A 13,697-nucleotide genomic window follows, 5' to 3' on the forward strand; every position below is an offset into this window, starting at 1 on the left:
TCTTTTTTTACTCCCCCCACCAGCACCTATCAGCAGAAAAAATACAGAGTTTAAGGACAATTCACTGTTAATCAGACAAACTAAATTTCTGATTTGGTAATGCAGTACAACTTTATATAGTCCTACTCAGGGTAGTTCTTTCAGGTAAAATTTGCAACTTTTTTTGAGTCTTTAACAATGAACATTACTGTGTGGAAACACAATGTTCCATGCTGGAAGATATGAGCAGTGATCCTCTTTCACTTATTATTAAAAAAACAATGCCAATATATTAATTCAGAACTTTCGATTTTGTTAATTTTCTTTTTTAAAGAAGATCACCTACTTCTTTTGATGTGACATTTTCCAGATCTTGTTGCATCATAATTTCTCTCAGTTTAGTCTTGATTAGTCTTTCAGTAAGCTCTCGCTCTGTTGGTCTACATTGGTGCAAATACAATAACAATGGGAAGAAACAATGATCATAGGTAAATTAGATTTCTTATTTCTTGATTAATCTCAAATAACAGGTGCTTTGTGAACTTCTTAAAATATATCATTCCCTTAATTATTCTGATAATTAATGGGACACTGAAAACATGTAAACTACTAATGGTTTCAGTAACAAAATTCAACTAATTTTAGAATAGCAGTCACCAACCTTTTTAAGCCCAAGATCCCCTATGTCAGCCTTAGTGAAAGGCAAGATCAACCCCAGATCGATTAGTTACACGCATGGGCACCGGGGGCAGAACAGACCAGAAGTAAAACCCCGCAAGCCTTAAGTAGAAATAATGTATAAACACCAGGGGTACCCACCCTTTTTTGCACCATGGACCAGTTTAATATGGACAATACTTTTGCAGACCGGCCGACAGGGCGGGGGGGAGAGGTGTTAAAAATGGCGGGAATACAGCAATACTTGAAGCAGGTTCCTTATGTCCAGTCTATTCCGCAATTTAGTTTTCGCAGCTCTTGGCACTTAGCTTCTGTCCTGCTTGCTCATGTTTTTTCCACTCACAAAACTCAACGGGTTTGAATTTAAGTGCAGGGTGCTTGGACTCAAGGTACCAAAGCAGTCTTGAAGGCTTCATTGCCAAATTAGACAGCCTCCCGGCCCGAACTGCGGCCTCCTGCCTGCCCGACGCCAGCTGCCTTGGCCAGGTGTGGCTGGTCGTGGGTGGGGTGACAGGACAAGGTAAGGGTTGGAGGTCCCCATGCCAGGGTTGCAGTCCGGAGAGAGCGACCAACCAAGCGAGGAGTGCGACAGGGCGCGCGCCCGCCCCCCTTGTAGGATCTATCGGCCAACAAAAGTTTGTTTCAGTAGATCGTAGCACGGTAGCTGCTCTGCTACTTACGAAACCCTAAGCCCGAATTAGGTAGTCTGTGAATATCTTAGCACCGGGTTTCCCACGAACATTCGGTGTGTTAAATGGGTTTAGAGGTGGCGCCCATCTGTCCGCGCTCCAGGCCAGTAGCAACAGCACCTCCCATCGGCCGCGCGAGGCCAACCAGTGATCCCTGGCACAGGGGTGTCACTGTGCTTAGGCGACTGATGACCTTGCGTGCGTTCAAGTTCAGCAGTGGGCGTGACAGGGAATGAGGAAAGGTGCAGCTGACTCATCGCTTCCTCGCGGCCCAGTGACTGGGGACCACTGAAGTACACTGTGTAGTGCGGGGAAGCTACACACATGTGCACTGGGCAGAAAGAACGGAACTAAAACCCCGCAACCCGGAAACAATCTCTCAACAGTATTTGTGTGTTTGTTTGTTTGTTTATTTATTTATTTATTCCCGGGATCTCCTGGGAAAGTCTCAAAGATCAACCAGTCGATCGCGATCAATGGGTTGGCGACCACTATTTTAGAACATTGTCAATACCTTTCCATCTTTGGACCATTATTTTTCAATAGCCAGCTCAAAAACACTAGATGCATATAATGTGTAAACAAAAAAAATAGCCACCGCCTTGGGCGTGGGAAGAGATTTCAGAAGCAAATCTCCATTTCTAATCTGTATAAATAAGTTCGTTGAAATGTGCAAAACCAGATAAGTAAATAATCAGCTGGATTGCTTAGCACAGAATAGATATTGTACATGCATCAGTACACTGAGGATTTCAGCACCTGCACAGTGCTATGTGAAGGTATAGAACACACTGGAGCTCAGATGGTGGCATAACTGACAACCTAATCCTCCCTGGACTACCCAGTGAAGCTAAAGAAATTCAATAATGTTATGAGTTGAGAAGCTGGATATACTTTATATTTGAACCCTCAAGCTTTATGCCAGTCATATTGTTGTACCTTTTGTTCTAATATTTTCTTAAACTGAATAAAGGATTTGGATCTTTGACATCAAGATGACATTCAGACCCAATATCTGTAAGAGTAAGAACACTCATTGTAACACCACTTGATGCTGCCAAACTCAATATGTTAGTTAGCTCCACGACTGAATGACTGCTTTAATGTATTGCCTTATCTAAAGGTGTACTATATTCTAGTCACAAATTATACATATGCTTGTCCGTCTACAGAATTTGCTACCTCTTGCTTTGAAACTAATATTGTACATGGTTTGGTTTCTCAACTACATTTACTTTGCACCAACAGGCACTGCCTTAAATGCTATCGGGGTTCTCAAATCCTTAACCTATGTATTTTGTGAAGATATGACTCCAGCAATGTTGAAAATGCAACAGCTGATCAGTGCACAGCAAAGTCAAACAGCCAAAAATGTGATAATGGTTAGATAAGTCGTTAATTGAGGGATGAAAGTTGGCTTAGAACTAAGAAGTGTTTCTGCAGTTATTATAGTAAAGAAGCAGATGTTATATCTGTTCAAAATCTCCTCCTGAAGATTAAAATCTCTAATAGCACAGTCAACCCCCAGTATTTCTCAAAGATGCACATCTAAAAAAACAACATTCTTCAGGGACCAAGGTGCAAAACAAAGTACATACATCACAGACAACCCAAAATATTAGCACAACAATATTAACAAATTAAAAAGTATTCTATAGACGTACAAGTTGACATAAAGTGCATATAATAAACAAGAGTATACTGCTACTGGCTGTCATGAATAATATGTACTAGGTGATAGTAGGCCATTCAGATAACAATCAGACAAGTTTCACAACCTGTGGGAAGAAGCTATTACTCAGCATAACAGTCCTTGCCTTTATACTGTGATTACTGCTGCCTGATGATGGGAGGTCAAAGGGATTGTGTGACAGATAAAAGGAGGTCCCTGACAGAGCTGAGGATGCTTACAGCGTGTACAGCATCCTGACCTAACCAAAATGCAGGGCAATTTCACTTAAGACCAGGCTGATGTTGTGATTTTCCCCACTGATAGGATGAACTGAATACAGAGGCTTTGGGCCTACTCCAGGCTGCTCTGGGGATTTGGATCTAAGGACTAAATTTGGTTAGGAATGACGCTGTTGTTGCTTGCTTCAACTATTGGCATGATTTGGTTTTTTTTCCCCTCTTTCTCTGTGGGTACTGGGGGGTTGGTCTTTTTTTAAAATAGGGTTCTTTTGGGTTCCTTGCTTTGAGACTGCCTGCAAGCAAACAAATCTCAAGGTTGTATAATTTATACATTCTTTGATAATAAATGGCATTTTGAAATTTTGAAGTGTATCCTTTAATACACTTTAGAGAAATTATCATTATCACCTTAATGTTTAAATACATCTCATTCTTCTGGGAGCTTGTCACTTTTTCAGTAGGTTACCACTATTATTACACCACAGCAATGACAATACTGTAAAATTACTTCATTGACTGCAAATCAATTGGAATTATGATTGGCACAGCATAAACATATTTTGATCTGAGCATGAACCAGGCTTTGCACCAAAGTTCATTATAAACCATTGTCCTGTTTGCTTGGTTAATCCATTGTGTGCCTTGCTCATCCACTGCTGAGTGGTTTTTAAAATTTCATAAACATAAAGTAACTGAGTAAGCATTATACGAAGATTTCTTCAGTTGCTTTTGATCTGTTACTTTGTGCAGAAATATCTTAACATTTGAACAGACTGATACTAACTAGTTCAGATGATAGGTTGTCATCTGTGACACTCTTTACAGATTAGGAAGACTATTTTTAACTAACAAAGTAATTGAGCACTATTGATAGTCAGTGACACTATCCAGCTGCCACCTTATTAGGAAGCTGATAGTATAACATCTTCTGTGGAAAAAGAACAGAGAGCTATTGATAAACATGGACAATTTATAGCAGAGTTATTGCTTTAAAACTGCAGTGTTCTGGGCTCCAGATGCAAAATCCTAAAAGAATTGGGGAGATGTCACAGCTTAAATAAATCAATTCTAAGGCTTTAGTATTGCTGGAACATCCAGCATCTTCAGGCATCGAACATATAACAATGCAGGCCCTTTCTCCTACCATGCTGTGCTGATCTTTTAACCTGCTCTAAGAATAATCTAACACTTCCCTCCCACAGGGTCCTTAATTTTGTTTTTATCTATGTACTCAAGAGTTTCTTTAATGTCCCTAATGTATCTGCCTCTACCGCCAGGGAATTCCACGCACTCTGACATTCTCCCTATACGCTGCTCCAATCACCTTAATATTATTATCCCCTTGTATTAGTTATTTCCACTTGATCTATGCCCCTTTTCATCCTGTACACCTCTATTAAGTTACCTCTGGTCCTCCTTCACTCCAAAGAGAAAAACCCAAGTTCACTCAATCTACCCTCATCAGACGTGCTCTCTAATCCAGGCAGCATTGTGGCAAATCTCCTCTGCACCCTCTCTGAAGCTTCACATTCTTCCTACAATGAGGCAACCAGAACTAAACACAATATTGCAGATGTGTTCTAACCAGCATTTTATAGATCTGCAACATTACCCTGCGGATCTTGAACTCAATCCCCAAACTAATAAAGGCTTCCTGCCTTCTTAACAACCACATCAACCAGCTGAACTTCAGCAATGAGACTTACCTTTATATCTCTAATTGCTGACAAGAAATCAATCGGCTCAACTTCAACACCCCTCACTCCTCCCTGAGCCTTACTGCCTCTAAATGCTCTGTCCTCCACCCTCTTTGCGCCAATCTCAACCTTACCAACAAACCGCAAAGGGGGTGCTGATGTAGTGTGGTAGACTGCCCTCTATCTTGCTGAGGTCAGGCAGCAACTCTGAGACATTGCCACATACCTACCCCTTGAAAAGGACCGCACTGCAGGATATAATTATTGTTTGATCATTGTTCTGCCCTTGGTATAAGTAACTTCAATTTCCTTAATTATTTCAAAACTTGGAGTCAGAGAGATACACATGGAAGCAGGCCTTTCAGCTCACCAAGTAAGTGCCAACTATCAATTACCAATTTACTCTAATTCTATGGTTATTTGATTTTTTAAAATTCTGTTCTCATTATTATCAACTCTTCCCACATTTTAGAGTGGTTAATTAAGCTAACCGTCGACAACTTAGGGATGTGGAATGAAACCTGAATACTTGGGGGTCAGGGTTGTGTGGGGGGGGGGGGGGACCCACTGCGTCACAGTGAGAATGTACAATCTCCACACAGAGAGCACCCAAGGTCAGAATTGAAACCAGGTCTCTAGCATTGAGGCAGTGGGTGTACCATCTGTGCCACCCACTCTAGCACAGCTTCCAAACATCATGTGTTCTGCCATGTCTTGTCTGTCACGGCTTAACTTTGTTAATTAAATTTGCTTAATCCTTTAAACATAAGGCTACACAATTTCCTTTAAGAAACTGGAACAGGAATGGGCTTTTCATTCTCCTGTGTCCACTCCGACAAGATGATCATTAACCTCAGCACCGTTCCCTTGCATAATCCCCATAACCCTCCGCTAATGTCCCGTTGTCTACACATTTTTGGGATTTATTTCAAGTTCTACAAAAATTACTGATATTTTTAACCTCTTAAAATTAATAATTTTTCTTCTAATATGATTGATGTGAACCCATTTGAGCAGCCTATGTTGATCAGATTCCTTAGGTTGGAACAGGGAGATCAGTGCCACAAAGACCACTAAACCTTTTCTGGAAGCTTTCTTTCTAGTGAGGAAACTGCTTTGCCTCACAATTGACCACAATATTATAGCAGTTGACAAAATGAATGAAAGTTAACATTCATTCTGTTTTCTTGGTTTTAACTGAAACAATCCAAAATATGGACAGATCATCAAACCATGCAAACATTTCACCCTTCAGTTACATCGTGGTTTAATTAGATCAAGTGGAGTGCAATGGTTCTCCGTGGAAATAAAAAAAAGATATTTAAAGGATGCTGGGAGATAAAGGTGTAGTAATAGATCATATACATACACATCAGTAAAGAGCACAGGTGAATCAGAGCGATGAGACTGCAGATCCTGCATTGCATTCCACTCATTAATGAAAGACTGGTTGGAGTTGATGCGACTCTCGTAATAACTAATCCATGTCAGGTATAGACTTCCAGGGTAGTAATTGTGCGTCCTGGCAATCTCACAGGCTTTGTGTAAACTTTGTAGAGCAGACCTGGAAAACAAATTCACAAGTCATGTCAGAAGTTGTTGCCAGAAAGCTAATCTGTTGAATAAATGCGGATTTTTTGCCAGCAGGTATAACAAATGCATAAATTTAATAAGTACACACATGATCGTATCAAGGTGCACCTCTGCTGATTTGAGTGATTAATGCAGTTTTCATCTATTCAGATTTTATACATTGTTAATGGAGAATGTTATCAAATAGACACAAGATCCATTAGAATATGATGAACTTCCACAGAGAACAGTGTTATTCACACTAAATAAAATACGATTTATGGGCGTATTGGCATAACTAAAGGGACTGAGTTAAAGGAAGAGGTTGGCCAACCTAGGTTTTTATTCTTTGGAACATGGGAGAATCAGAGGCAACGTTAGAGAAGAGCTTTAAATTATGGTGGATAGTAGCAGTATTTTTTCCTTAGGGTAGGAGACACCACCATTAGGGGGTATAGATTTAGGGTGAGAGGGGAAAGAGATCTAAGGAGGCCTGATATCAAAGAGGGCAGTGAGTATATGGAATAAACTGCAAGCAAACTGAATTTGAAGCAGGTACAGTGGTATCATTTAAGCAGCACTTGAAAAGGTACATGGAGGGGCAGCGCTTGGAGGGATATGGCCCAACACTCAAAATTGGGACCATAGTGGGCACTATGGTCGACATGAACTCATTGGACTCAAGGGCCTGTATCCAAGCTGTGTTGCTCCAAATTAGTAAGGCTTATTGGATATTGCTACATTAACCGCCCACATCATTGCTCTTTCAATGGCCACAAAAGTTATGGAACTACAGTATTATATTTACATTTCAGAATCTATTAGCTGAAACAGCAATAATAAATCACCAAGAAAAATGCTGGCAAATAGTATGTTGTCACAAAAATTCTTACCACATTGCTTGTACGGACACAGGCTTGAAGATGTGAATTCTATTCACTGTTGACACACTGAACCCACTTGGGGGGTGAAATCAAAGCAAAAAAAAAATTAGCAACAAATACATCAGACATAAAAACCAAAAACACTAGTGTGCAATCTCTACACAAGAAGATACTAATCTATAAGAAACAAGAAATTGCTAAGCTACTTACAAAATGCTTTTATTTGGAGAAAAACGAACTACAGTTTATATTACTGTACCACTGTTAGTTTGGATGAAATTTCTATTTATTCTAATTATACAAGGTGAATGACTGATTAAATGTCAAATCGCAGGCCAAGATACTAATACAGAGCAGCTAAGTTGGTTACTGTCAAAGAAAACTCAAATTCTTTTAGTGGCAATTATGTCATTATTGCCACATAGCAATAGGACAGTTTTACATATTGGCCCAAGCCTCCTCTTATGCCACGATGAGGCCACCCTCAAGGTATCACCTTCTAGCTATCCTTCCCATCCTTTCACCTTTTTATTCTGGCAGCTTCCCCCTTCCTTTTCATTCCTGAAGAAGGGTCTTTGCCCAAAACGTCAACAGTTTGTATATTTCCATGGATGCTGCCTGATCTGCTGGGTTCCTTTCACATTTTGTGTATGTTACTTAGGACAGCTTTATTCTGATGGGCATTTGATAGTTAATGCTTAAGTTCCTAACCCACTAGTAATTATGAAAATGTGTTTTGAGAGTTTAGCAAAAGTAGAATGGCTGGACATTCTCAGCAAGTATTTGTGGAGAGCAAATGATGAACATAAGTGAAGTGGGAAGTTAACATGATAGACAGCAGGATTCTCAGGGTCAGTTTGATTGATAGTGGGGGGGGGGGTATGGGGTGGGAGGTGCTCTTGTTTTTAGTAAACGGCCTGTGTCACAGTTTTCCATAACATGATGCTCATCATCTGCAATTGTATCAAGGACAGCAAATTAAAAGAAAACTCTTTGTGACAAAGAAGTCAATTATTTTCATATTTGGTTAGTGAGAAGAGAAGTGCTAGAAATTCTCAGGTCAGACAGAATATGTGGAAAAGAATGTAGAATTAACAACTGAGTTCAATTCTTCATCAGAACTATTAGTAAGAGAGAATAACATTTTGCCTAAAAACGAGGCTCAATCCAGGTTAACATTTCAGTAGTTCCCTTAACTGGATATTTTAACCATACTACCTAGTAGAAATACAAATAGGTTCGATATACCAGAAGGTAAGGGGCTGAATATCTTAAGAGGTTATAAAATAATGTACTGCAAAGACTTGTTCTGAAAAACTGTTTGAGAAGATAGGGGAAAATGACATTTTAGATGTTAATGAAAACGATCAGAACCAAAGCCATTTCTGTTGTTGGCTTTGACACGATCACACTACCACCAACATGCAAGACTGACTAAGGCAAGAATCTAGACTGATTTTTCACATTGTTTTGCCTCTAATATTTCCCTTTTTATAAGTAACATGCAACTTATTGTTGGCTTGAAGGCAGTATTTTGCTTCGAAAAAACTCTTATTTGACATTTACTGCTAAATTTCCAAGGATTTACAATGTGCGATTATATGTTGGGTTCCCAGTGTACTCACCCATCTCCATCCAAATGTATCAGTGTGTCACTCCATAATGGAAGAACTAGGCCCATGGTGCAAGTACTGCTGCAAAGATAACAATCTACAATTAGCAATGTTTCAGTGCACTTTATGATATCAGTATAAAGCAATCTGCAGTGAACTATTAAAGAAGACAATCAATAAAACCACAGACTGTATCCAGTTCAAGTACTTTCAGGAAAAGTGCAAAACATATTCAAAGAACAAGAAGTAAACCAGTAATGCCAAATGTTCTTGCATATAATTAAAAGCAAATTATGAGTACACTCTTCTGGGGCTTCCACCTGTACCCAGCTATCAATTTTAACCTGTGCTCCTTGATGCGACAAGGTGGGACAGTAGAAACCAGATTGGATGTGGACTAACCAATCAGGAGCGACAGACAACTGGGATACAAATACCACCGGACTAGATGCCTGGGCATCATCCCTGATGAAGATGATAGAGATTATCATTGAAACGTCGTTAAAAATTGATTCCCTAACCTAGCTGGAAGCCAGAGAAGAGTTTACTCATCATATAAGCCAGGAAAGCACAAGATCTTTTTCAAAAACAAATTAGCTTAACAAGTGCTTCCAAAGGATTTTTGATCTTTGCCCATGCCATCCTTTCAGAAAAAAAATCTCCCCTTCACTTGAGAAAAAGACCCTTTTGTTTTCACTTTCTAAAACCCACAGGATTTTGAGTCAGTCAAAATGGCAGCATTTAAGAAAAAAGGGATGCTGGAAATTTAAAACAAAAATAAAATGTTAGAGGTACTCATTGTTAGGCAGCGTCAGTGGCAAAGAAACAATCAACATTGTGGGTTAAGATCAATTGTGAAGGCCTTCAATAAAAAAAGTCAAGGTAGGTTGCATTTTCAAAGAGTTGTAGGGAGGGATCAGGGCTTCCCAAACTTTTATGCCATCAACCCCTACCGTTAACTGAGGGGTCCGTGGACCTCAGGTTGGGAAAATGGAGGGTGGAGAGGTTAGAGTGTTATGGGCTGAACGTAGGCAACTGGAACTAGCAGTGAGAGTCCAGTGGTCAGCATGGATCAGCATGAAAGGCATTTTCGTGCTATAATATTCTATGACTCCAGTTAAGCTTCTAAGACTGTCTTTTTTTGATATACACCAACAGAATTGACCAATAAAGGATAAATTAACAATTACATACTCTGCAATTTAATAAAAAAATTAAAATCTTAAATTAAAATTAAAAAATTAAAATTAAAGTATTTCCAGCTGCTTTTCATCAATTTTAACCCATCAGAATTTCAATATTGAATACACAAAAGCGCTATTATCAATTATGAGAACTACAAGATGCGGAAGCAGTTAGATTCTAACCAGACTTAATCACTGTTGTTGGTTAGAGAATTGTTAATTTCATTTTTCTTGCAAATACCATGGAGATTGCAGCAATTAGTGGAGCAGCATGGACAAACAAGAGGCTGCAGATGCTAGAATCCAGAGCAAAATAAAATGATATACCACCAAGATTTCTCCATTCCCCTCACCCTTCTGGGCAACATTCCATTCATCTTGCATCATTCTAGTCTGGCAGACTGGCCCCTACTTTGCTGATGACAAATAGCAGCACACAGATACATCCTCATATTGACCTTTGGTAAGACTATCCCAACAAACACTAGACCCCCATTTCCCACACCATTACACCTGGAGATCATTCCTCCATAGCCCCCAACTCATTCCTTGCTTCTATCACTTGCCCAAAATCCAGAAACAGGACTGTCTTGGTAAGCATTTTGTTTCTGCCTACTCTTGTCCTACTGAATTCATCTCTTCATACCTTAACTCTTCTGTCTCTTTATCCAGAATCTTCCCTCCTACACTCAGAACACCTTGCATCCCCTCCAACATTTTAACAACTTCTGGTTCCATGCCCCTCACCACCTCACATCCATTATGGATGGCCAGTCTTTATACAACTCATTCCCCAGTTAAGTCTTAAAGCCCTCTGCATCTTTCAGTAACAAAGATCCAAATAATTCCCCTCTACAAACACATTTATCCACTGAATTTCCAGCAGATTGTTGCTGGTGGAACAACATCACTCCCTGCTCAGGTCAGCTTTGCCTGGCCTATGTTCTGTAACCTTTTATTAAAAAAGGCACATACAAACTGAAATGGATTTTTTTGAGAAAGATTTCTTTTTTTTTGGGGGGGGGGGGTGTACTGTTCCAATGAGCTGAGTAGAGGTATATTTGAAAAAATTGGATTTTTAAATAAAGGTGTTAAGATTATAAGATTCAGAATTTACATTTTGAAATTAGCGCAATTTCTTTTCTATTGATATGACTTTTTTGAAATTACTGCAGCTTTATCAGCTGTATTTCAATGAAAATTGAACATTAAAAGCTATACGGGACATTTCAAATCAAAACAAGGCTTGAATTAGCAATCATCAATAGCCTTGCTCATCTTACAACCACCATATGGAATCTATGCCTTACAATTGTTACTGCAACTGATAGCAACAGCAGAAATATTTTACAGTTGGAATACCATGCAAGGATTTGGAACTCCATATCTATGTCACAGTGGAAGTGTCTGTATCCTCTAATATAAAAATGTTCTTCCTGAGATAAATTGCATACAAGACTAAGTGTGTGTTTAAAATAATAAAATTGTCAGCCATTCATCTGCAAACATAATTCAGTCAAAGAACAGAGTACCACTACTACTAGAGAATCCTCGAGAATCATGTAATTCATCTAATGTCAGCCAGGCAATACAGAAACAGGTGCAGATAATATTTATATATTTGCAACATACAAAAAACTTTTTAGCTAGTATACTATAAAAAGGTATAATACATCTATTAAATTTCAAATCATGTTAAGTTCAACAAATATGCCATTAATTTTGCATTCCAGAATTCAGAAGCAGTATATTCTGATCAGTACTTTGCAATGCTGAAATGAAGTTCTGAAATGCTCTGGGAGACAGTTAACACAAATAACTTGTGTTGACGGCACAAAATGATCTCATGGAAAGTTTTTAAAAAAAGATGCCCTTGATCATGAGTTATTCTTAGGTCTTCCCCAGCCACATGCTTAAGGCATTTCAAAAAGCAACATGCAATGGAATGGCACTCAGGAATTATATCCACAAATAGGGAACTAGAAAACACAAGTTGTCATGTTTATATAGCAACAAGCAGGCATCCACCCACCCAACACATTCGATGCTAGTCATTTGTTCTTTCATTAGACCAATTTAAAGTAATTCTCCATCCTCATGTTAGCAAACTACAGTAGGAATGCCTATAAAAAATATTTGCATCCTTAGCATAGTCCATTGTTGATCAAAGTCTCTTCTTGCCTATTTACAATGAATTGGTATAAATGAACAAAGAACCAGAGCTGATATGGCAAGCTAAGCATTAATATGTAATGCTAAGCATAATTTAGGTAATGTGTAAAACTCCAAGGGAACAATTTCTGATTTATATCAATCATTTGACATTTTAAACAATTTTTAAATGTTCCACTGTCAAGTACTTTAACTTGGTCAATTTTAAAGCTCATATCCAAACTGTACCCAGTAAAGAAATATTTCGCTAGCTCTACATATGTCCAAGGCTATTTTAAGTGGTTACAGTAATATCATGTATAGTGTTACATTCATCGCGAAGCAATCTAAAAATTCTTAGGTAAGGTTGAATGGGTGCTGCCTCAGCTCCCACTCCCTGACTTGGAATTACTGCCTGCAATGACCTTTATCGGTTGCAGTGGCATTGCTCAGAGTTCTCCATGTTGGAGTCTGGAAAATGCAGGAACTCAGGTGGACAGGTGACAGAATCCAAGCCTTGAAACACCCTAAAACTTTTTCCAGGTGAAAATGCTAAGCAGGATTTTGCTACTTGCAACTGATTTCAAGTTTTTAAATATCTTTGACAAAGGTATTTGACTATTGACATAAAAGTACACAGAGATGTACACAAATCCTGAAACATTTAAAATAAAACAGTGTTTTACATGTTTCATTGAAATCAATTGGGTTTTTACATGTTAGAACTTGTGCAGGATCAGAAAAGCGATTCCCAGGACCAAGCAAGATTAGCCTTTTCTGCTGGACTACATGTGCAATCTAGTAGCATAATGGACCATCAGTGGTCCTGAATTGTGAAGCCAAGAATTTACTTCCATTTCAATGCTGAACAACAGCAGATTGGTTGGATCAAATGGCAAAAGCCAGCATAATTAGCAGTATCAACATGCTCACAATATTTGAAAATAGTCATGTTAGTATTTTTCTTGCAACAGGAGAAGCTTTGAATAATTAGTTACTAATCCTCAACTGATGCATAGGCGTGCATTGACTATACTGAGGAACTCAAGCCAAAGGACCAAAAATCAAACTGAAATCTATTTTGCTTGATCCCAACTTGTGTAAATATAGATTTTAAAAAAAATATTGACTGCATTAGTCAGAGATATAGTTCAAAGGTGGAAATGAAAGTGATCCAATAATGGTTAAAAGCAAACAGGACATACAAATTGACAAAAATAAAAACATTGCCCAACAAATATTATAACAAAACTGTCTCAAATAAAAACTTGAATAAATTAATATAATAAAAAAATCCATCCGCTTTCAATCTGACAAGAAGACATCTAACATACAGACA

The 13,697-nt window shown here is 38.6% G+C and overlaps 1 protein-coding gene across 3 annotated transcripts in view; it reads right to left on the reverse strand.

Annotated features, from left to right (window-relative positions):
* ssh2a (slingshot protein phosphatase 2a) overlaps positions 1-13,697 on the reverse strand; it is a 155,144-nt gene that overhangs the window by 21,904 nt on the left and 119,543 nt on the right. For 2 of the 3 annotated variants that reach the window (XM_073053408.1, XM_073053406.1), the window contains 4 exons: positions 9,036-9,104; positions 7,420-7,485; positions 6,324-6,518; positions 326-419 (listed from right to left, as the gene is read on the reverse strand). In XM_073053408.1, coding sequence (XP_072909509.1) covers positions 326-419; positions 6,324-6,518; positions 7,420-7,485; positions 9,036-9,104 — 424 coding nt within the window. The remainder of the gene's footprint in view (positions 1-325; positions 420-6,323; positions 6,519-7,419; positions 7,486-9,035; positions 9,105-13,697) is intronic. The other variant, XM_073053407.1, reaches the window with a different exon arrangement.

The sequence above is a fragment of the Hemitrygon akajei genome, chromosome 8, assembly GCF_048418815.1.
Source record: "Hemitrygon akajei chromosome 8, sHemAka1.3, whole genome shotgun sequence".
In the NCBI taxonomy this organism is placed as follows: Eukaryota; Metazoa; Chordata; class Chondrichthyes; order Myliobatiformes; family Dasyatidae; genus Hemitrygon; species Hemitrygon akajei.